This window comes from Haliotis rubra, unplaced genomic scaffold (assembly GCF_003918875.1).
Source record: "Haliotis rubra isolate DU_JTF1 unplaced genomic scaffold, ASM391887v1 Scf747, whole genome shotgun sequence".
Classification (NCBI taxonomy): domain Eukaryota; kingdom Metazoa; phylum Mollusca; class Gastropoda; order Lepetellida; family Haliotidae; genus Haliotis; species Haliotis rubra.
Genome location: NW_025767465.1, coordinates 101400 through 126365, shown reverse-complemented (window position 1 = coordinate 126365; position 24966 = coordinate 101400). Strand labels below are relative to the sequence as shown.

General features: G+C 42.4%; 1 protein-coding gene and 1 pseudogene across 1 annotated transcript; both read left to right on the top strand.

Moving 5' to 3' along the window:
- Positions 1-25: 25 nt before the first annotated feature.
- LOC124259996 (probable beta-D-xylosidase 2) lies at positions 26-12850 on the top strand. Its single transcript, XM_046694225.1, has 13 exons — positions 26-70; positions 1637-1974; positions 3076-3235; positions 4296-4466; positions 4790-4881; positions 5523-5746; positions 6393-6643; positions 6919-7141; positions 7509-7604; positions 8428-8639; positions 11390-11590; positions 11696-11870; positions 12682-12850. Exons 1-13 carry the CDS (start codon positions 26-28, stop codon positions 12795-12797), a joined length of 2304 nt encoding a protein of 767 aa, XP_046550181.1. The 3' UTR covers positions 12798-12850.
- Positions 12851-13498: 648 nt separating this feature from the next.
- On the top strand, positions 13499-23785 carry LOC124260007 (annotated as a pseudogene).
- The last annotated feature ends 1181 nt before the right edge of the window (positions 23786-24966 follow it).

Here is a 24966-nt window from a genome sequence, read left to right as displayed (position 1 = left end):
ACACCATATACATGTTTATATCGTAATGTCTGTTTACCTAAGGAGAGCTGAAGTGGTGCAGGTCTCAGAGGTTTGTTAACCTTGTGACTTCTAAGAGTTTGGTTTGGTGCTGATAAACCAAAGATGTTCAGCCGAATGAATTTGGGATTCGAGAACCCTAATCAACCATAAGAATGTATGACATAACAAAGGTTATCGCTGACATTAGTGAAGCGACAAGGTGAATATGGAGTTAGTACATACTACATACAATTAGTACATATTCATTCAAAAGAAAAAATATTTGTTAAATTATATTAATGATCCTGAATATCAGCGATGACACCAGGTGTCTGTGATGACAAGTAACAAAGCATGCCCTACCGATACTGGCACACAGAAGACCAATTAAGGTCAGGTACGATATGTGAGGGTGTTCATCATATGAATGAGACCTGGACAGATCATTTCTTTAGACTTTTTAATCTGACGTCCATTCTACCGAAGCAAGGGACAAGACATGTTATACCATGACTGGCAATGGTAATGGTTTTTCTCAAAGCTACTGAAAGAAAATAATTCCTTTCTTGAATTATGCCAATTTGTAAATTAAATAGTTTGTAGAATATATCCTCAAGCATAGTTTATTTTAGAAAATAGGGCAGCTATGCATTTATATGTGTATTGTGAATAACATACAATAGTAATAACACGCATGAGTATGGTACACTATTCAGTCTGATTTTGTAACAATTTTGTCTGATCCTTTTGGGTATTTATATAGCGCTATAGTCCATCCCATGCTTGCTCAAAGCGCTCTTTTTCCCCTCGATAATTGGATGTCAATCTCAACGGAACATCGCATTTTTTCAATCTCAACTCCCTGGGGACCATACAACTCCAGCAGCCACTAGGCGCACCAACTTAATGTGGCTTTCCCATCCTTTCGAGGGATCCATTCACAGCTGGGTGGACTGGGACACATAGTCACAGTACTTTGTCCAGGTTTTACAGGTTGCTGTGCCCACAACTAGGTGTTTGCAAGTAATCATGTGGCCCACCATCTGGTCATTTACCAACGGACTTGTGGGTCTTTTAAGTGCACGGGGTTGTGTACTGTAGACCAGGGGTTGTGACAACTCTGAAAGAGTCTGCACACACAAGTTGTCTCCAAGAGTTTTACACCCGGTCACATGTGGGCTCGATCCCGGCACCTTAAACTCGCTGGATCACTAGCACAAGTTTGAAAAAAGCCATTGTCTACGATTCGACGCCATCTTTGCGAGGCGATCGGTAAGAAGGACAATCATGACGGTACAACATCAGTGCTGACGTCCCTAGCGGTGCAGGCAATACTTGCCGTGGTCAGAAGGATCATGACGGATGACGTGTCTACAGGCGTTTGGTGAACATTCGGCGGATGTTCGATACACTGCTGACGTTTTACATCATGAAAAAGTAAATACTGCAGTAGACTAAATATATTATAGCCGTTCACACTCAGGTTAAACAATGATCGTAGGCCAGTCAAAGGTTGTTCTTATGAGGTTATCTCCTGACTTGTCAAGGCCGGTCCCTGGCGTTAAAACTGAATGGTTTATCTCAAAAGCAGAACAGGGCACAACACAACATATATTCACACAGTTACAGATAAAAGTATCCCGGTAATACCGCTGTCAGTGCTGTGAAAGTGTCCTCACCACATAATGCTTCTGCTCCTCGTATTCACACCTCTAGTGTTGGGGACTACCCTTTCCGAAATATATCTCTACCCTGGGAAGACAGAGTCAATGACCTCGTGGGTCGTCTTACCCTGGACGAGATGAAACTACAGATGTCACGAGGGGGTGCGGGCACCCAAGCTGGCCCCGCCCCTGCTATACCCCGACTGGGTATCAAACCATATTCCTGGGACACCGAGTGTCTCCGGGGGGACGTGGGGGCCGGAGATGCTACCTCTTTCCCCCAGTCGATAGGACTTGGAGCCTCATTCAGGTAAGACCACAGGACAAATATAAATTGCACAATGTATGATGAGTTTTTCATATCGTTCTTCAGTGATGAAATCAGTACGTTAATTGAACAGCTAATTGATGTTTGGGGTGAAGGGTGAAATATACTGAAATATATATGACGTAACTATTTCGACCATTAAGAAGGAAAAAGATCACGTGAAATTCGTTTTCGACTATTTCTAACATACATGCCTGTAACAAGTGACAACATCACTGGTATGTAAGTTACAATAAATTGCCTGTTAATACTGGTACATTTTACAAAACGCCATCTAGCAGAATGTAAGGCATGATTCCCTTTATGTAAGGCAATATTCCAGCAGCTGTAGCCTTTGTTAAAGTCTCACAACTACTCGGGTACAATAAAACATGATCTTTCATTGAGTGAAATACGACTCCGGTTGAAACGCTGCCTGATCAGTATTTAGGGCCTCTGTAAAGCTTGATAAGGTTTATGGAAGACAAGAGAATGACATATTTAAATCTGACGCATCAGTGACAAAATGACCGATTTTGATTTGTACTGTGTGTTCCGTGTTTGTTCTGGTGAACAACTGACATGTTACCGACTTGTTGCGGGTGCTAAGGGTGGCGCAAGGTATGGTCACATTTTGGCGGAAACCTGATATCGTCATTACTTGTTACTAATGTACAAGTGCCTGTTTGGTAACTAGAAGGACTCTCTTACGATTATGGAACTCTTTTTCCGCTGTTATTGGACATTGTACTACATGAGCACAACCTGATGCACGACAAAGTTGTTCAGTAATACAGTTCTGCGTTGTTACAGATTGCCCCGATTTCACCACTTGCCATTATTCCTTGTTTAACAGCAGACATGCAACATCTGTAAATAATTTTCTGATTGTCTTGGACTGGTCTGGATTTACTTAGTTTCATCGGACATGTGATATGAACACAGTTTCATCCATATGTCCAAACCTTTCTTTAACGAATGTGAATGTTTTAAGGATATATACAACACTGTTACAAGTAGAATGTACTGAATATATGCTAACATCAAACAAGGGATAATGTTAAATCGCAGTAAAACGTATATCTGCTTCGTCCCTTCTTGAAGCCCTGATCTGATATTCCGGGTGGCCCAGGCCACGGGTGAAGAGGTGAGGGCAAAGTTTAACAACTACACAAGGCACGGCATATATGGCGACCGCAAAGGTGTCAGCTGTTTCAGCCCAGTCATCAACATCGCGAGAGACCCCAGGTGGGGCAGGAATCAGGTGAGAACCGATATGGAAGAGGTGAGTATCCACACCATGTTAGACCCTAGGCGAAGGACTGCATCTAACCAACCAAGCATTGGTAGAATGCACAAACTGAAGAAGAGGTTGAATTGGAATAAACCTATTTTGCACAAACTGAAAAAGAAGCTGTTCCCACTGACAAGTCAAATAACATAACCATTATATGAATAAACCTTGTTTAATCTCATGGTATACGTGACCTATCATATAAAACCCACATATAAGGCTAGTTTGTCATCCAAAACCATCATTCTGAAGACATGTCCATTCCTTTTTGTACTTGATTCCAAATCTTTGCCAGCTACCATCAAATCCCTCTCTCAAAAATTAACCGTAATCCTTAATATTGTAAGGACTTATAATCTATATTCACAGACACTATTTGATACAAACGGAATTAAAACCATGTGGATTCTCAAAACGCAAAAGTTTTTCATGACTTTCTACAAGCTCAGAAACGTCCGAGTTCAGTTCTGTCTATTTTTCAAAGTTATCCCACAAAACAAACCAAAGGAAAGACTTCATTCCTTGATCCATGGAGCATTTGTAATTAAACATTGTGAACAAAGATATATGTACCTACACATCTGTCTTCAGGTGTTGAGAACAATTTTGTAAATCTATGAAAACAAATGTCATTTGAAGTTTCTGACAGAACATGTGAAATGCTGGACTTCCTCATTGATAACATCTATGTAAAGTTTGAAGACAAACCATTTCGACACGAAGTAGGCATCCCCATGGTCCCCAACGTACTCTCCCCTCCTCATCGATCTGTTTCTTTACGCATATGAATCGGACTTTCTGCTCGGGTTGGCAAAATCAAAACAAAGTAATTTGACCAAGATGTTTAACTTATGCTCTAGGTATATTGATGGTGTAATAGTGTTCAAATATCAGATAGCCAATACCTCTGCATGTACGTTAGAAGTATATGTCCATATTTCATCTGTTCAATAATCGAGACTTAACACTTGAGTGAAAGTCCAATCACAGTGATGCATAGGTACAAATAGCCATGATTTGTTTCAACAAGGAAACATATGGAGAGGATCCATACTTGTCGGGAGTCTATGCTGCAAATTTCGTGAAGGGTCTCCAGGGAAGCGATCCCCGCTACGTCAGAGCCAACGCAGGCTGCAAACACTTTAATGTCCACGGCGGTCCCGAGAATATACCCGTGTCGCGGTTCAGTTTTGATTCAAAGGTAACTTCAGGTAACTTTAACATAACAGTTTCAAACTTTTCACAGGGGAAGTTTGCAAAGGTCTACTCATTCAATCAAGTATATGTTCTCTTTGCGTCACGTTAGAAGTACAAAATACCCATTTTATTGTCTTAAAATTGACAAATGAATAGGGTGTTATTTCCAGTCGTCACTGATTTTCAATGATGCATTCATATACTTTTCACAGTTATTGTTGCCATTACACTAAACAGAATTTTGATTTTGAGGACAGTCAATACGGGGTGTTCGTTTGGGCTGACGGTCTACATTTTCTTCCTGCTAAATGTATATGTTGTTACCAGGTGTCTGAAAGAGACTGGCGCACTACGTTTCTGCCAGCCTTCCGCTCCTGTGTCAAGGCCGGGACCTACAGCCTCATGTGTAGCTTTAATAGGTGAGTACTATCCTTAACCCACCAATCTAGGACCGGAAGTAATCTTATTAAACAACGCAGGGCGTTTGACCCAAAATTCCTTTTAAAATACATAAGTATATATTGTATGTGGATTTATGTTCTGTATTTTATCAGATGCTTCTGAGATCTCATCATGCGAACGTATGAGAATGTTATAAATCTGTTGGACAGTATCGCCCAAAGAGAGAGTAGGCTGGGAAGGGTGTCGAGGCATAACATCATCTAGGTTCTCACCATCAAACGCACCATGATTGGACCACTATGGCGTAAAATCATTTTTGAAACAGGCATTCATTCTGAGGCAATGGCACTTGTAGGAATCTGGATACATTGAAATATTAAATCTGGGTGATGTGATACTGCGTACGTTCCAAATAAGTGTAAGTGATATATCTCAAGAGTTTGGTCAACAGGACAGCCCTTGTCAAGGGAAGCGCAAGGATGTGATAGCGACATGTCTTCGTTATTGACACTGTTGTTTTAAATGCTTACGACTATGAACCTCAGTACGCACTAACTGCTTGCAAAAACTGGCCGCACAGTAAAACACCATTTCAATTAATTCCGGACCAGCTGGTATCCTCAATTAGATGACATTTGTTTGATTCCCCATTTCCAAGAATCAACGGAGTTCCATCATGTGCCAACAAGGAGCTTCTGACAGATATCCTGAGAACCGAATGGGGTTTCAAGGGCTACGTGGTCAGTGACGAGGGCGCCGTTGAGATCATAACGAATCAGCACTACTTCAACAGCACCGTCGACGCTGCCGCAAACTGTGTCACGGCGGGATTGAACCTCGAACTGACCTATTTCGATTCTGATCCAGTTTTCTTTGCAATTGGTAAGATGCATCTTTGATTGCCTCCCGAGCATAGCAGCAATATTTGTTTTCCGTTGTTGCTGTAAAAGCACGCTTTGCATTTATAACATGTCTTCTAGAACCAAGTAATCTTTTTGTACCTTTATCAACAAACGTGAGAAAAACATTATGGGATATGTTTGCTAAGGTGATTTGTAGAGTTTGACGCCATGACCGTCGTCAGTACTAACTGGCAATGTGAGATGAAGAGAGAGGGGCTGTCTTTATCTACTTAAGAGCAAAACATACAGTGCATACTGCTGGCGTCTCTATATTTATCGTATCTTACGTGACGTACGTGACTAACTTATAGGCCATGTGGTACCCCACCGAAGTAAAAATGAAGATCGTTTAATTCCTGACTGACCTCAGAGAGGGTTAGAACTATGTTTCAGCAACACAAGCTTGTGACAGGATGTGACTGATGGGATCAGGTGATCGAGCTGTTTGATATCAATCACAGGAGTGCCTGGTCCAGGATCGTCTATTTACAGAAAGGGGACATATATCTGCAATATGTTTGAGTTCGGCGTTGATCAATAAAACAAACACAACATACCATCATAAAGAAACAATGTAATCTGCATGCTGATTCTTTACCAATACAAGAACACCACATGTATTACAGACGATGCTGTGAAACAAGGCAAGCTTAATGAAGACGATGTCAGGAGCCGTGTTAAGGAGCTTTTCAATGTCAGAATGAGGCTGGGAGAGTTTGACCCACCGGAAATGAATCAATACACAAAACTAAACACGTCGATAGTTCAGGGCGAGGATCACAGGAATCTCTCTGTTGAGGCAGCTTTGAAGACGTTTGTTTTACTGAAAAACCAAAACGTCCTTCCCTTAAAGAATTCCAGCTACAAGAACGTGGCGGTAGGTACATGCGTTTGAAAAAGGTATTTTCAACTTAAATATCCAAGCTCAAAATGTCAGGCCCAGATTATATTCAGCATCCAATATCTGAAGAAACTGATTGGGCGTAACTAGCAAAATGCTTATTATATTAATATGAATATGACACATATGTTGGCAAGATCGATTGGAACATCTTGCTTTACTTATTGCAGTTTGCAGATAATATCCTGGTATATCGTGATACCGACCAGGGTGTTTAACTATGTACATTACATCAAATACTTGTTGAACAGGTTGTCGGACCAATGGCCAACAATACATATCAACTGTTCGGAGATTATGCTCCCACGATGAACCTCGAATACTCCAGCAACCCTCTCCAAGGTATAGCATCTCTCTGGCCTACAGTGAGGTATGGAGCCGGCTGCACCGACAACAACTGCACTCAGTATAACTCACAAGAGGTCCAGGCGGCAGCAACAGGTTCCGATCTCATTTTCGTCTGTTTAGGCACAGGTGAGCTCATATTTTGTTTTGTTGTTTTGTTTTTGGCCTGATCTACCCTCTCCTTTTGATAGCACGTTACTGTATTTTCTGTGTTTCATTTAAAGTTTGTCTTTGTATAAAGACAAGAACTTTGAACGTATGTCAATTTCCATTTATTTGCCTGTTGTAATAATTTCTGGCTAACCAAGATGCATGTTTTTTAAATTTTCTGTCATCCGTAATGTGAGGGTAGCAAAATATTCCTAAAAAGTGATTCAAGCTGTTTTGTTCGATTTACTGAATTTTGCTTTGATATCAAATGAACTATATGTGCTATATCTATTACATGTTAACTGGATGATATGGTGTTACCGATGCTCCACGGGGTTCTATTCAGGTCAGGAACTAGAATGTGAAGGCAACGACAAGGCCAATCTGGATCTCCCTGGACAACAGCTGCAGCTGCTGCAGGATGCTGTCAACGCCGGCCAGGGTAGGTGGAGGCTCAACAACACTGTAGCGATTGTGGATCTTTGCTGTAGCACTGTCAGTTATCATATGAAAGCTAGTGTTATTTCTCTGTATTATCTGACAGACTTTGCTGTTGGGACAATATCAACTACTGCACTGTTACAGCTGTTCATAATTGTGTTTCGGATTCTACTGTCGTCTGGACAAAGTATCATAACGTCCGTCTAACCAGCTTTTGGTGCCGGGGTCATCCTTCTTTACGTTGGAGATGACCCAGTATCACCAAAGTTATCATGGGGCTACTTTTCCCAACTCAAAGACGCTAGGCACCTTAAATCGTAAATGATTTGATGAACATCAAAACTTTTTCCAATTCCGTGGCTAAAGAATGTTAAACCCTGGGGAAATTAAACAAGATATATCGTGACTCGCTTTGTTCAAATTATAAATGTTATACTATTTAATCACTCCTTTCAGCAACTGACCACCTCCGTGGTGTAGTGGTTAGAGCGTCCGCCCGGAGAGCGGAAGGTCGCGGGTTCGATCCCCGACCGCGTCATACCAAAAGACGTTAAAATATGGTACTTGTTGGTCCCTGCCTGACGCTCGGCATTAATGGGTACAACAAGGACTGGTCGACTTGGAGTCAATATAATGTGTCTGAGTGGGGTATCATTCTTCACTGCGGCATGGTATCTCAGTGGGCTAGCACTATAAAACCAGCTTCAGTCTGGGCTAGTACAAGCAGCCGCACATACACATACACACGCATGCACGTCGTCATATGAGCGAAATATTCTCAAGCACGACGTAAAACCCATTTTTCACCTCACCTCACCTTTCAGCAACTGGTGCTAAGGTCATCCTTCTCCTATTCAACGCGGGGCCACTCAACATCACATGGGCTGTCGAGAGTCCCGATGTTCAGGTTATCATGGAACTGTTTTTCCCAGCCCAGTCAACAGGCGAGGCATTGCGAAGAGTACTCTTAGCAGAGGGACCAAACTCAGTTCCTGCCGGAAGACTTCCGGTTACTTGGCCTAAGTATATCAGTTCGGTAGGTTAATATGTATGATAGCTAAAACACATGGAATTATCATGAAACGGCCCTCCTAGGTTAATATGTATCAACCAATACCATGAATAATTAGATTCGTCTGGCAGTAGTATTGATATATGGTGTAAGGCAACAAAGAAACACTTTCCTTTTTGTTTTGAATTGTCTAAATGGCATGTGTTAACTGCAGCGCAGAACATGCTTACCCTTGTCGTCATTGATCTTCAGTGATCCATACACGTGTCACCAGTTTGGTAATAACCTCCACTAAGTAATTAGTCAAATTGTGTGCACATGTCGTTCAAGCCAGTCTGAAGACAACACGTATGATGTCATGTGCCAGACAAGGACAACAAACAGCGTGAGACCCATGAATAATCACTTCATAAAGCAAAATGAAAGTATCTGAGTCAGACCTAGACTGAAACATAAAAAATCGAAACCAAATTAATTTTCCCCAAACGATAATCATCATCGTTTTATGTTTCAATAAGTATCTGCATGTTTACAATGGAAAGATTATTCCATTCTTTACTAAAGTCATTGCCGAGTTCATGTAGAGGTGAGGGAATAACAGGGCGTCGTGAAAAGGTGATCGGTAGCTTTTTCAAAACTGTATTAAGGTTGAAGTGTGATAACTGGGCTGGCTACTGCATGCGCACAATGTCTCGGGCTCCTTACGCGCATTACCGATCCTGATACGATGACGTCCGGCTAATTACATTAGGTTACGATCTCAAGTACACATCCAGTATGTCATTCCAGTCTTGTCATCATGTCCCGCGGAAGGACAAGGTAATCAATACCCCAGGCTCTATTGATCCCATGCCAAATTATGTTTATCATATCGGTCATGTTCCGCTGGATTTCTGAAGTCTGTCGCCTCGTCTATGTCACACTTGGGCAGGTCGATCTCTGTCTCGATACATCAGTACAAAATTTTTTCTTCACTCATTACTCACGTATTAATGTGAATATTAGCAGAACAACACTCCAGATTCAAAGACAGGTGAACAGTTAGTATTTTGTCAAGTCACTATGGGCAGCAATGCAGGCTTCAATGCGGCGGGGCATACTACTGATCAAAGAAGTTAGAAAGTCGTGGTCCATGCTGTCCCAATATCGGACCACCTCTTCTTTCATTTCAGCAATATTTGTCAGATTTTTCTTATTAAAACTTTCCTGCATAAGTCCCCAAACATTTTCCATTGGATTTAGGTCAGGGCTATAGCTTGGCCAATCTAATAATGTCATATTTTGGGTCCAAAACCAGACCTGTGACTGCTTTGAACGATGTTTTGGGTCGTTGTCCTGCTGGAAAATCCAAGAATTTCCATAGATCACGTGAGCAGATGGAAGTAAATGTCCCTCGAGAATATCTGTGTACCGCTCACTGTTCATATTCCCTTCAAATACACAGAGGGGCGTTGCCCCTAACACAGATATGCCACCCACACGTTAAATTTCGGACTGTACTTTGGGCACTGATACAAAGGTTTTTCAGTTTTTTTGGTCCAGAATTTCAGTGTATTAGGAAACAGCCACACAGAACTTTCATCTGAGAAAATCACATTGTCCCAGTTAAAATGTCTATGCTGTAAGCACCAGTTCAACCTTCGCTCCTTTTGTTCAGGTTTCATGATCGGTGATAGAATTCCTCGATTTTTCTGCCAACCCATTGCATGCAGCTCAGTTCTAATTGTCTCCTTACAGACAGCCACAGTTCCTCTATCAAACATATCCAGCCTTTAGTTTTTCTAAACTCCTTCATTTGTTTTTAGAAACAAGAATACCAAGTCGCCTCCTGTCACCGACAGTCAATTTTCTGGGCCTAACTGCGCCTCCTTGGTGCTCAATGCCATATCCATTTGCAATATTTTCTCAAAACACGATAAACAGTGGACAAAGGGATGCCTGTTCTACTTGAAATCACTTTAGCTGATTCCTAAATAATAATTGGGACCCAGTCCTGGTCTGTCCATGTTTACGCGGATGGGGTAACGCTAATGTCACTACAAAACAAAACACAGTTCTTCAAGAACCTCGTGTGTATTGTGCCCATAACAGCAGGCTGTTCATTTATCTCTGAACTGAGGATCTGTCAGAATTACCCTTTATTTGCCTGAATGCAAGTAATTTCTATCTATATTTGAAAGATGTTTTGGATGACTTGACACTCAGGACACTTTCTGCAGTATACAATGGCCACTATTTGTCTTTCACACCTAGTAGAATCTGATAGTCGAGACAGATTATTCTATGGCGTTGACGTTATACATTTACCTACTGGACATACTCGTATCTCTCGCGGGGTAGAATAGGTCTTCAGCAACCCATGCTTGTCGTAAGAGGCGACTAACGGGATCGGGTGGTCAGGCTCACTGACTTGGTTGACACATGTCATCGGTTCCCAATTGCGCAGATCGATGCTCATGCTGTTGATCACTGGATTGACTGGTCCAGACTCGATTATTTACAGACCGCCTCCATATAGCTGGAATATTGCTGAGTGCGGCGTAAATCTAAACTCACTCACTCACTCGCTCGTATCTCTCGCATTTCTCTATGTGTATTTTTAATGATGCAATACTTATTCATGAACCAAAAGCAAATCTGGTGTCATTTGATTTTATGTGCTAACACATGCTTCTAGTGCGTAAGTTATTTCGCTTAAAACAATGCAGTTTTCTCGATACAGTCCTGATGTAGATGCAGTAGTAGTTGTGATCTATGCATGGTATTTTCACAAGGTGCCTCCCATTACCAACTACTCAATGGTTGAACGCACATACCGGTACGCCACGTATCCAGTTCTCTTCCCCTTCGGCTATGGTCTGTCATACACCAGCTTCTTTTACAACATTCTGGAGTATCCCGATCAGGTGACAGCCGGGGCCGACTTAGCTGGTTCTGTCTCATTCAGCAACAGGGGATCATTTGATGCCGATGAGGTATGTATGTATGAAGGAAACAGCTTCAACCTTCACCCTTGCCTATATTGCAATATTGTTCCAACATCGGACCATGAATAACTTCAGGGTTTGTCTCAATTCCAGGTCATCCAGGTGTATATATCCTGGTCTAACGCCACTGTGACAGTTCCACAGCTTCAGCTGGTGGACTTCAACAGAGTGTTTGCACCACGGGGTGTACAAACTCAGTGGAACTTCACCATCTCGGCTGAATCTATGGCAGTGTGGACTGACCAGAAGGGATGGGTTGTTGAACCAGGTAAGCTTATTTGTGAAGCAGACAACTAATATGAAGGGCGGGTTGGTGGTTTATTGCTGGATGTCGTCAAGGGGCTTTCTTGATGAGGAGTTGGTTGGTTTGCTGTTTAACGCTACACTCAGCAATATTCCAGCCACATGACGGCGGTCTGTAGAAAATCGAGTTTGGACCAGACAATGCAGTGATCAACATCATGAGCATCGATCTACATAACTGGGGTACGATGACATGTGTCCACCAGACTCAGCGTGTGTGCCCATCCTTCTAACCTGGATCTTCGCGGATTGGTGGGGAGTAAACAATAGAGTCTGCAGCTGACAATAGAGACAAACCTGCTGTTATTAAAATAATAATAATAATAGTCCGTTTATATTGCGCGTTTATCAATGCTTATTGCATGCTCAAAGCGCTGACATATTACCCCTGGTCAACGAGTACAGAACACTCCCTGTGGAGAATACAACCGGTCGCCTGTCATGCGCTCAAGGTTCAAATTCAGACTACCATCGTGTCATACCAGGTACCTAATTTTACTGCTGGGTGGACAGAGGCAAGTTTGAACAAACTCACTTGCCTAAGGTGAGACCACATGCGTCACATGTGCTTCGTTGTGGGGCAGGACTGAAGTCCTAGAAACTTTCAGGAGTCAAGCTGCCAAACACGGTCACCCATCCGGGGACTGTCCGCGACCAACGTTGCTTAACTTCAACTGATTGTGACCTGAGCTCTACGCACAGGACCACACACCGCCACGTAAAACCACCTGTCGGGGTAATGTAGTGATGGCTACCAATTATATTCTTTTTTACAGGTGTCATTTCATTTTGGGTAGGAGGTCAGCAGCCCAACGCCAAACCAGCCATCGACTCTAATGTTATTAATGGCCAGTTCTCGGTAAAAGGACAGAAGATTCTTGGTCGATATTAATATATACCCCTTCTTGTCCTCTTTTACATTTTACAGAAATAAAAATTGACAGGAGTTCAATGTGTTCACTGTATTTGAGATATCTGAACGTGATGATCAAGAAATGGCATGTCGACTGTATAGATCACCGAGTTCATGGCCCACACCGAGGCAGCCTGTAAACTATGGGGTCTGTCCGTGTGTCACTGCCATGGCCAGCGATTTCACACAGTGCCAGCCGGTATTGTCACACATAAACCGACCCTCTGTCCACAAACAGGGTCCCACGATATCTGGTCTATTGTTTTATTCATTTCTATAAAGTACCTGTTGTGTACTGAGCTCCACTCAGTGTTATATTTGTTTAAGATTTTACTTCATTTAGCATAAATACAAACGTAAACCTCAATGTGTGCACTTTACACAAATCATTGTTAGTGCACCGATCGGTTGTGCTATCCGTCTTGTGTTGGGTGACATACAAATCTATATGTACTTCACGCTCGAACTGGAGACGTAACGGGCCATCTATCACCATTGTAGGATTCGAACCCATGACACCATGAATATGATGTATTTCTGCAACCAAACCTAATCTAATCAAAGAGCAGTAATTACCACTTTTAAATATTACGAAAAACAGGAAGCGTAGACATATCCGTGAACTGATCTATAAATAGGTCACATCTATATATATCTTGGCTGCGCAGTCATAACGCCAGTCATACACACAGTGTCGTCCCTGAACAATGCTTCTTCTCCTCTACCTTGCTCCCCTCGTGGCTGGGGAGTTCCCCTTTAGAAACACATCTCTACCCTGGGGGGACAGAGTCAACGATCTCGTGGGTCGTCTCACCCTGGACGAAATCAAACTACAGATGTCACGTGGGGGGTCGGGGCCTAAAGCTGGCCCCGCCCCTGGTATTCCCCGACTGGGTATCAAACCCTACTCCTGGAACACCGAGTGTCTCCGGGGGGACGCCGGGCCGGGGGACGCTACCTCCTTCCCCAGGCCATAGGACTTGGTGCCTCATTCAGGTAAGACCATAGGAAATATACTGTCTATACCACTCATATATCTCATGTAAGTTGCAGCGTGTGTGCAGACGCCTTGAATCGATCCACAAGCTACATGTAGCATCTAAAAATATCATATTGCATTAATAATGTGTTTTTGTATACATATTTATCTGATAGTGGGGGCATTTAGGTAAAATAGTGGTTAAAGCGGCCGATCGTCACGTCAAACACAGTGAAATACAATGTGTGAACCTATTTCCGATGTTCCTCACGGTAATATAGCGGGCATGCGGCTAAAGCGGCGTAAAACCATACTTACTCACTTACGTGATATTGCAGTACAGTAAATGTCCATAAAATATTAATTCAATTATTTACAGCATACGAAGTAGCGCACTATGTTGTCCTGAATATGTATGTATATCATATGTGTAATCGACACATCTTGTATCAATACGGAAGTATGTTTAAGTGTACACACACTGCAGCCATTGTAAGACTAGGATATGGTCAAGATAAATGTTAGTCAAAGGAAATTCCAGCTCTCCCCACCTGCAGGATGTACACAGTGACACACCAGTGCTAAATGTTAAAACTGAGGACAGCGCGTTAACGCAACATTCTCTGTTTGTTATTCATTTCGCTGTGACCTCATCCGACATTTCTGTCTTCAATGCATTCCTACAGTCACAGTAGCCCCTCAGGCAACTGAAGGCGTGATATTTAGCCTGTTCATGTGTTAACGATGATGTATACTGTGTCGGCATTGTTTTTGTTATTTTGAATGTATGAAACAATGTCAAACAATTTGCACGTCGTATGTAATACTCAAAACATAATTGTTATTGTTTTAGTGTTGCGTTTCACATATAGTCTGTACCGTATAATTTAGAACATTATTTTGTGATGTTTGTCATTAAAAGTGCTAAAACGTTAAGAAACATCTATAACGGTATGTTAGTGTAAGTAATGCGTACTGCAATGATGGTATTATATATGTTACAACTATTAAGATAGAAAGGATCACATATGGAATTCCCCCAGTGCATTACTGATGGCATTGTTTGAACTTTACGATAGACATCATCACGTACATTGCGACACATCAAGTACTAATTAGAAGATCTTGAGTTTTGTCATGTCGCCTGTGAGTAAGTGAGGTACAGTATAACGTCGTATAGATATTATTTCAACCATTTAGAAGCACGTTGTGTATGAAACGCCATTAGCTGTGCACACATTAAAATGTTTCGCATCTGATGTGTCTCTGAAGAGTTTCCGTACTTGATTATTGACTTTATGAGACATGCATTTTCATGGAACATATGGATTGTTGGGATCACACTTTCTCAGTAAAGTACTGATTTTATTGCCTTGTTTGGAGTGTCATCAGAACCCACACGCTCAGACTGATGCACCACACCTATATCCTTAAAGGTATTTTGTGCATATATCTTATACAGTATTCAGCTATATCGAATTATAAACATGGAATTATTTCTCATCCCTTCCTGTAGCCCTGATCTGATATTCCGAGTAGCCCAGGCCACTGGTGAGGAGGTGAGGGCCAAGTTTACTGACTACATGAGGAAAGGACAATATGGCGACCACAAGGGTATCAGCTGTTTCAGTCCAGTCATCAACATTGTGAGAGACCCCAGGTGGGGCAGGAATCAGGTGAGAGAGCCCAGGTTGGGCAGGAATCAGGTGAGTGGCCGCAGGTGGGGAAGTAAAGGATAAGAGGCCCAAGATGGTGAAGGGATAAGATCTGAGACCTTAGGTGGGGCAGGACCCAGGTGAGTGGCCGCAGGTGGGGTAGGAATCAGGTGGGCCATCCCAGGTGGTGCGGGAATCAGGTGAGAGACCCCAGGCTGGGAAGGAGTCAGGCAAGGTATTCTGGAGGCTGAAAGGTGTCGGAAAGCAGGAACAGGGATCAGAACCTTGAACAGCGATCAATCGCGGATTATCTGGAGGCCCAAGTCGATCATGGATCGCATGTGTAATATAAGTGTACCAGAGGAATCAGATATACTAGTTGTCTAAATGGGTGTTTGAATAAGACTAGTAGACATGTGTGGGGAAAGAATCAATGAATGTACATTGTTGACCAGATCAAAATCAGTACCAATTACGTACTGAGAAATATGGATGAATCTCTTACATTTGTAGCATTTTTGGCTCCGTTTGAAGCACTTTAATCCATAATGATACGGAGATGATTTGTCTGCAGGAAACGTATGGAGAGGATCCATTTCTGTCAGGAGTCTATGCTGCAAACTTCGTGAAGGGTCTCCAGGGAAACGATCCCCGCTACATCAGAGCCAACGCTGGCTGCAAACACTTCAATGTTCATGGCGGCCCTGAAAATATACCCGTGTCGCGGTTCTCATTTGATGCAAAGGTAACGTAAAGATTAAGGTCACGCTACATAGCACAGGGAGTACGTGAAAATAGTCAAACACCGCAACAACAGTCCAACAATGTATCTGTACGTGAGTCAGGATCATGCCAATCAGCGACTAGAAGTCTGCCTCATATTTTCGTCGTTCGCTTACATTCAGATGTCATTCGTAACAAGGGGATTAAGTTTCATAAGGGCACGCATATGGTGTAAATGTATCGACGTGTTTCAGTATATGTCTAATGTGTTTCATAGGTGTCCGAGAGAGACTGGCGCACTACGTTTCTGCCAGCCTTCCGCTCTTGTGTCAAGGCCGGGACCTTCAACCTCATGTGCAGCTTCAACAAGTGGGTACTCGAACCACTACAGAAACCTTCATGTTCGTGCTGGGCACAGGTGGCCCAGAACTGAAGGGTACTCCAGCAATCTGTGATCATGGGTTCGAATCCCGTTTCATCCCGATTGTGCTTCTGGATTTGTCAGCAGCGAACCCGAGCATGAGGGTTTCACCTAACGTCAGTGACCTGTATCACTTAGGTGTTTCCTCCCTAATGAAACTGAATAGCTTCAATACTGTTCAAAGCAGCGTTAGAATTTAGCTCTCTCACAGTTTTGAAATACTACTATCTACAGCCTCTTCAGGATCTTTTATTCATTATTTCTTAATTGTCGTCTTGTTCACGTTCATGTAAGTTTCATTTTCAGATTAATTTACAGAATACGTCATGAAAAGGCTATTGCAATATTACACCACAAGCAGTGTGCGAAATAGTTTCCAAATTGTGCTATCCAGTCCGGCTAGCTATGCCTGAACGTTACTAGCCCACAAAATAATTCACTAGCCCGAAATTTGAATGGTGAAACTAAGCAAAAGTTTACTAAAAGGTAAAACACCATAAAAAATGACCTCATGAAAATTCTCTAACCAGTCGGGCCAGTGACTGTGGAGATTTACTGGCCCGACTGGATTTTTTACTAGCCACGGGCTAGCGGGCCAGTGGTTATTTCGCACACTGACCCTAAGCAAAGCAATTGTTTTACTCCTTGAGCTCTCTTTGCCTTTTACGTGCCAAGTATATGCCCCGATCCACCACTTGAATTTACCTGTAACAATTATTCAGAATCAACGGAGTTCCAGCATGTGTCAACAAGAAGCTCCTGACTGATATCCTGAGAAATGAATGGGGTTTTAAAGGTTACGTGATCAGCGACCAAGCCGCCATTGAGAACATCATCAGCGAACACCACTACATCAACAACAGCGTCGACACCGTCACAGCGTGTGTGAAGGCTGGACTGAACCTTGAACTTTCAACGAATCTGGACCAACCTGTCTACTTCTCAGTTGGTATAAGATGTTTATCTCATGATATATATGCGATGGTTTGGAAGTATGTGATTTATTCCAGCAGTGATCATCCTTATTTTTTCTCATGCACATGCAATATACTTTGAACTGAACTATCCTCGTTTATCCAAAATATACTACTTAAAACTTTGAAGGGGATGTTCTGAATCATTTAAATCCATGACAGGTTTGAATCCTATTCCTACACTAAACATCCAGGTAAATTTATCTCCATATGGACACTCAGGATGTCGCTTAAAATGTTGAGAAGTTTATTATATCTCCTTTACAATAAATATAGTGAACCATTTTGTGACCAAAGCTTCGTTTCCACTCATCCACATCTCATTGTAATTAACTCAGAATTCCTCTCGCTCCAGAGCATGTTTAGATTGGATGTCTGTTTCTGTCGTCGAGCCCAGTTTCAGAATGAATATTTATTGTTTTTGAATAGAGAGATAATATAGAGGGAAATCGAGGATGTTAGTGTATATCATCATTGTATTTCAGTCGATGCTGTTAAACAAGGCAAGCTTACTGAAGACGAGGTCAGGACCAGTGTGAAGGCGTTGTTCAACGTCAGAATGAGACTAGGGGAGTTTGACCCACTGGAAATGAACCCATACTCCAAACTTAACCTGTCAATACTTCAGAGCGAGGCTCATAGGGACCTGTCTGTAGAGGCAACGCTGAAATCATTTGTGTTGATGAAAAACCAAAATGTCCTTCCGTTAAAGGCATCGAGCTACAAGAATGTCGCGGTAAGTTTGAACTGGGTTAGAAACATGAGTGAGTAAATGAGTGAACATTTCAGTCACAGGGTTAAAAAGATAATTATACTCAGCAGCAAAAAACCCGTCTGTACGAATTCAAAATTAAATAGACACTGTAATCAAATCATTACAGAAATGGACATAATAAGCGGATCAAAAACATTTCATGTGTACAATATCCTGACACATCAATGAATAACTCAGCACAATTTCAAGACATTACGTGAACATTTGCAGTCCATTCAGACTCTTGACTTCAGTATCTAGTGTGACCACCACGAGCGGCAATAACTGCAGCACAGCGTCTATGCATGGAGTGCACCAATCGATTGATAAAAGCCATTGGCACCTGGAACCACACTCTGAGAAAGGCCTGGCGCAATAAATCGGCTGTGTTCGTCCTTGGTATGACATTATTCAGTCTCCTCTGAATTTCCTCCCAAAGATGTTCAATTGGGTTTAAATCAGGACTAAGGGCTGGCCACTGCATAATGTTGACACCGTTCTGCTGTAGGAAGTCCCATGTAGCTCTGGCAGTATGGGCCCGGGCGTTATCGTGCTGGAAAATGTTGTTCCGGTGACGTGCGAAATGTGGTATGACGTGGGGTCTGAGAGCTTGGTCGATGTAACGCACCGCTGTGATGCCGCCTCCTCTCCCCGGACCAAGGTTCTGAAAAACCACAGAACCCACTCTCTGGTTCAGGCCTATTCCACTCCATACCATGATTCTTGCACCTCCCCATGAGTCTCTTTCCATAGCACATTGGTCTGAGTAACGCTGGCCACGTCGTCGCCATATTCTTGTTCTGCCATCTGCAGTTAATACGCAGTACCGACTCTCATCTGTGAACAGAACAGTTCTCCATTGCCTGTATCGCCAGTTTTGGTGTTGTAGGGCAAACTGTAGACGTTCACGCCGATGACGAGGGGTGAGGATAGGTCCACGGTAAGGTCTACGGCAATGGAGGTTCCCGCTGTTAAGACGTCGGCGTACTGTATCAGTACTGATTGGTCTTCCGTATGTTCCCACTGTCTGGCGTGCTGTTTCGGATGCCTGCATGAAGGGATTCTGTACATGCTGTCGCACACCATGGTGGTCTTGTCTTGTGGTCACCCTTGGTCTTCCAGTACGGGGGCGATCATTTGTGGTGTTGGTTGCCCGGAAACGTTGCTGCAGCCTGTAGATGGTCCGAACGTTGACCTGGAAGTGATTGGCAACGGCTTGTGCAGTGTGGCCAGCTTCAAGTATTCCTAGCGCCTGGTTCCTCTGAGCTGTCGTGAGTCGCGACATCCTGCTGATGTTGTAATGTGAATGTTTCAACCAGGTTTGGGGGTGCATTTTATAGGGCTGGTCCTTGTGAACAGCACGTGCAGCATGAGTTGCATGAAAAACGTGGAGAACACCGTACCATCTCCAAGATCAGGTTGCGTTTTTGAGACCATTTCCCGGGTTCCATTCTGAGTTTGAGAAGGAATGTCTTTATCAAAAATATACAATCAAAACATTAAATGAGTTTACAGTTATCCGTTTCTGCGACGGAAATTTCCAAACTGACGTTTCTTTTGCTGCTTAGTATATTATTATTATTGTATGAAACATGAAGACTCGTTTTACTTTGCCATAGGTGATGAGACTAAACCAATGCCCGTGTGCATACGATTAATAACTTTTGTCATCGCCAAAATAATCTGAATTGTTTCAAGCCACCAAAATTCACATAATTATTTACTCTTTACGTTGTTCAGCTACTCGTCTTCAAGATAAATTACAAAATAACTTTTCTTTAGATTGTGGGACCGATGGCCAACAATACCATACAGCTGTTTGGAAACTATGCTCCTGACATGAACCCCAAATATACCACCAACCCTCTTCAGGGCATAACTCGCCTCTGGTCTGTAGTGAGGTTTGGGGCTGGCTGTACAGATAACAAGTGTACTCAGTATAACTCTCAGGAAGTTCAGACATCAGCGAAAGGCTCTGATCTTATTTTTGTTTGTCTGGGGACAGGTGAGCTAATGTATGCATTTTAGTGATCCGTTCTCTTGTAGTCTGGTTTGGTAATGTCAGAAACAGGTTTCTCTTAAACGTAGGAATATAACTAAAACAGCTGAAAACACCCCAACCCCCCCAAAAACATCAACAACAACCAAACAAACAAACAAAATACAAAAATTACAACATAGTAGTCATTTTAGATGCTTTGTACATGAAACAAACAATTGTGTAAAAGCTTTGCTATATTCCGTCCAATACGCTACGGTTGAACTTCGCTCTTGGCAAGGTATATTTCAGTAATGCTTCTATCTTAGCAGTTTGGCATTTAGTTTTAACTATCACCCTGAGACTAAGTTTATACAAGTATTCTATATTGTGACCGGAAATATTGTTGAGACACAATAACACGGCTTTATGTATTGACTAATTCAGGTCAGGAACTAGAATCTGAAGGTAACGACAAGGCCAATCTGGATCTCCCTGGACAACAGCTGCAGCTGCTGAAGGATGCTGTCAACGCCGGGCAGGGTAGGTGGGGGCTAGACAACCCAGTTAACATCATAAGCGACTTGTTGAGGGTCATAAACTTCTAAGTGCAATATAAACAATATGATTACGTGGACTAAATGTTAAGATCCAGAACGTTGTTTTGGTCTCCCGGTGCCTTATCGAAAACTTGTGTGCGATTACATATTCGGCATGTCTAATTTTCATTAAGGATGATGTTATGGCCGAGTGGTTTATGTGTTTGTTCTTCACTTCGAAGGCATAGGATGAATTACTCAATTTGGTGGAATATGGGAAGCCCATTTCTGTCCATCTGCCGTGATATTTTGTCAATATTGCTCAAAGTTGATCCAATACACATGCGCGCGTTCAAAGTCTGAAATGAAGTAGTCACTTCAGTGACATGTGACACGTCAAGTTCACAATTCAGATGTTATACTATGTACTCACTCCTTCCAGCAACTGCCGCCAAGGTCATCCTCCTTCTATTCAATGCTGGGCCCCTCAACATTACATGGGCTGTCGAGAGTCCCAATGTTCAGGTTATCATGGAACTGTTTTTCCCAGCCCAGTCAACAGGCGAGGCTTTGCGAAGAGTACTCTTAGCAGAGGGACCAAACTCAGTTCCTGCCGGAAGACTCCCGATCACTTGGCCAAAGTATATTAACAGCGTAAGAAATCGTTTCTGCTTAAATATTTTTAGTTTGTATGAAGATTTCATTCATTAAAACAACATTCCAAAGCCGGGCAGCAGGCGTAAACAACATAAACTTATGTCAGTCAGTACAGTCGGGCAGCACAAATGTCACTATAAGGAAGTCAATTTTGACTGTATGGTCATTTGCCTCCATCATACAAGGTCCGTTGACGCTCTCACACCTAGGCTAACTGACCAGTTAAATGTTCGTGAACCCTTGTCAGATTCCTTATTGGTACACTGATTCTGCGCGGCGTAATGTTAAAACATCAAGGAATGTCAGATCTTACTACGTAGATATGGATGTTTATACCTACCAGTTCTTGTACATCTGTATTTCTTGCAAGGTGCCCGACATTACCAACTACTCGATGGTGGGACGCACTTACCGGTACGCCAAGTATCCAGTTCTCTTCCCATTTGGCTATGGACTGTCCTACACCAGATTTGTGTATGAGGGTGTGAGGTATCCCAATCAGGTGAAAGCTGGGGAAGCCATCACTGGTTCTGTCTCACTCGGCAATCGAGGATCATTTGATGCTGACGAGGTATGTTTGCGCTCAGTGTATTAGTTTAGTATAGTTCACATGACAGCCATGTTGGAGACAGTGCTGTATTTTTCAGAAAGTAGTGTAGAATCACGCCTGAAGCAGTATAAGATACACTGAGTTTCATGGTGTATCAGGATTACAGGGAAACGTTGCCATGTCTTGCCTGACTCAACGGACAAAAGTTAACTGTGATTTCAATGTATTTCCTATCAAATAGACAAAACTGTTTTTGTCATGACTTGATGCAAAGATTACGATTTTGTCTATCAAAAGTCCACTTTACAGGTGCCAATAGTATATGTCTGTTCTGACTAGTATTTCCACTAGCATGACCAAAGTCCTTGTTACATTATATTTCAGGTCATCCAGGTGTATATATCCTGGTCTAACGCCACTGTGACAGTTCCACAGCTTCAGCTGGTGGACTTCAACAGAGTGTTTGCACCACGGGGTGTACAGACTCAGTGGAACTTCACCATATCGGCTGAATCTATGGCAGTGTGGACTGACAAGAAGGGATGGGTTGTTGAGTCAGGTAAACGCATACATTCTTTTTTCCAAAACAGAAATGATCTGTCTGACAAAGACAAACAACTGACAAAGAGAAAACTGGTGTGACCACAGGGCATAACCTTTTGGTGAGTGAGTGAGTAAAGATTTACAGTCACATCAGCAACATTTCAGCCATATCGTGAATATATACCTACAGTGTATAGAAATGGCTTCACCAAGGCGTCGATCACATATGTTAATAAAAATGGATCGATTTAAAGACAGACATTTTTTTAGTGAGGCCATTTGATATTTAGTGAGGCCATACAAATGAAAAAAAATATTTACGTGCGCTTCATGTTACAGAGTATGAGAGTTTTGAGAATAAAAACATATCAGCAAATGTTTTACGTGCGCTGCTAACAATTTCCACTTATTAACTATCCACATATGATAATGTTGCTACATGTGAAAAGGATATTTACGAAAAAAAAGAAGCAAATTTTTGTAGATGCACAAAACATTTAGTAAATAGTATTCCATGAGAGACAGTTGTCCGTTTATCTGTTAGAGTAGAATGTCAAACCCTTGCTGTACAGTGCATTATTCTATATCATACAACAGAAAACATCTTTTTCAGGTGTGATATTATTCTGGGTCGGGGGTCAGCAGCCCAATACAAAGCCGGATGTTGGATCCAATGTCCTTTCTGGAAAGTTCGAGGTTGCCGGTCAAAAAGTTCTTGGTCGTTATTAATCTGAAAGTAATGTCGAGTTATAAAATCTGTATATTTAAAAAACTATATATCACATGTTCAGTCATTTTACATGCGAAATTTGCATAGTGCCTAAGCAACGCCTCTATTATGTATTATGTGTGTTTAATATGTAAACTCAATGACTATATGATGAACATGTGCTGGTGAAGTACTTATCAACAGTGATGAGAGCAGGTGTTTGGAAAAGAAACGATGAGCCTGTCCAATCGTTGGCTACCGACACAAACAAGTGCAAAGGCATGCCAATTGTCCAAGTCCAAATAGAGAATTGCATCAATCAGAAGCTTCGTCACTGATTCATGTCATTTTGAGGAATTTGGAGATTGAAGGATAACAAAGCATTCATGTTTCACATGTCGGTTTACATAGTATTCATTTTCATCTTAATCCAACCATTGTATATTTTCTTGTCCACACCAATAAATACGAAATATGTTCTGAAACTTGCCTGTTTAAATGTGATCATTGCTTAATGAAGAAATGGGTATATCAGATTAGCCCATCTCTCAGTTCTTATGGGAACCAGCATAACGTTCACATGCGCAGACACATTGAGAAGTAAACTACTGGCAAAAGAAAGTGATCACTTTTAAAGAAATTGTATAAAAAAAACAAAAACAAAACCGCTGGTACAGATTTGAACCTAAGCACAAAACATTCGTCAAGGTCCCGATAACAACGCAGCAGTCTGAAAACGTCATACAAATCGTACATTTTTCTAAACGAGAAAAACGTAATTGCGGGACATTGGTCCAAATGCACATGCATGATTGTGGCATAAATACCGATGCTGGACAGAGCAAGCATGCAGTAACCAAAAAACCACCACGAATGCCAAGACTTATGAAAGCGCAACGAGACAGGTCACTATGAGGGCTTCACAACGTCAGCTGGCAAGAATCTTCAACTGTAGCCAACTCCACCGTCAGCATATTGATAAACCAGTAAACAGACCAGACCCAAGACCGCCCAAGATGGGGAAGACAAAGAGTCAGGAAACCGGGAGAAGACTGCTACACCCGGCAGATCCACCTCCGGAACAGATTCTTGACGAAGACGTCAACGACGTCGTGATGTGACTAGGTCACGCCATCAGCAGACGAATAGTCATTCGGCGACATGGTATGGCTGGTATACGAGCCAACCGCCCCTTCCTTGAAATGACCTTGACCCGTTTGCACCGTCAACGCAGACTGCAATGGCAACACACTGTACGTCGGTGGCAGCGACGTTACTGGGAGAGAGCACTCTCTACATATGAAAGTCGGTTCAGATTTTTCGACGTAGAGGAGAGCGACTGGCTCCAAACTGCTTTAAAAGATGTTCATCCGTTCGATGGAGGCGTCATGGTATGGGGCGGCATTTGTGAGAGCCAGAGAACAAGATCGGTTATCATCCGAGGAAATCTGAATGCCAAGCGATACAGGAATGAAGTGCTGATACCTTTGTGATGCCCTGGACAACAGCCAAGAGGAGTCATTTTACAACATGACAACGCAAGGCCTCACACTTGCCCGGCTCGTTCATCAGACATGAACCCCACTGAACCTCAATTAGGAGACGTGTGCTGGCGTGTATGAATGCCCGAGATGGTCACACTCGCTATTGATGATGTGTGCCCTCA

What these genes read in the sequence shown, in the direction of transcription:
- LOC124259996 (XM_046694225.1), top strand. Translation starts at nt 26, where the DNA reads ATGTCTGTTTACCTAAGGAGAGCTGAAGTGGTGCAGGTCTCAGAG. An exon ending in CCAGCTACAAGAACGTGGCG is followed by an intron (nt 6,644 to 6,918) that starts GTAGGTACATGC and finishes CTTGTTGAACAG; the next exon opens with GTTGTCGGACCAATGGCCAA. An exon ending in TGCTGTCAACGCCGGCCAGG is followed by an intron (nt 7,605 to 8,427) that starts GTAGGTGGAGGC and finishes CTCACCTTTCAG; the next exon opens with CAACTGGTGCTAAGGTCATC.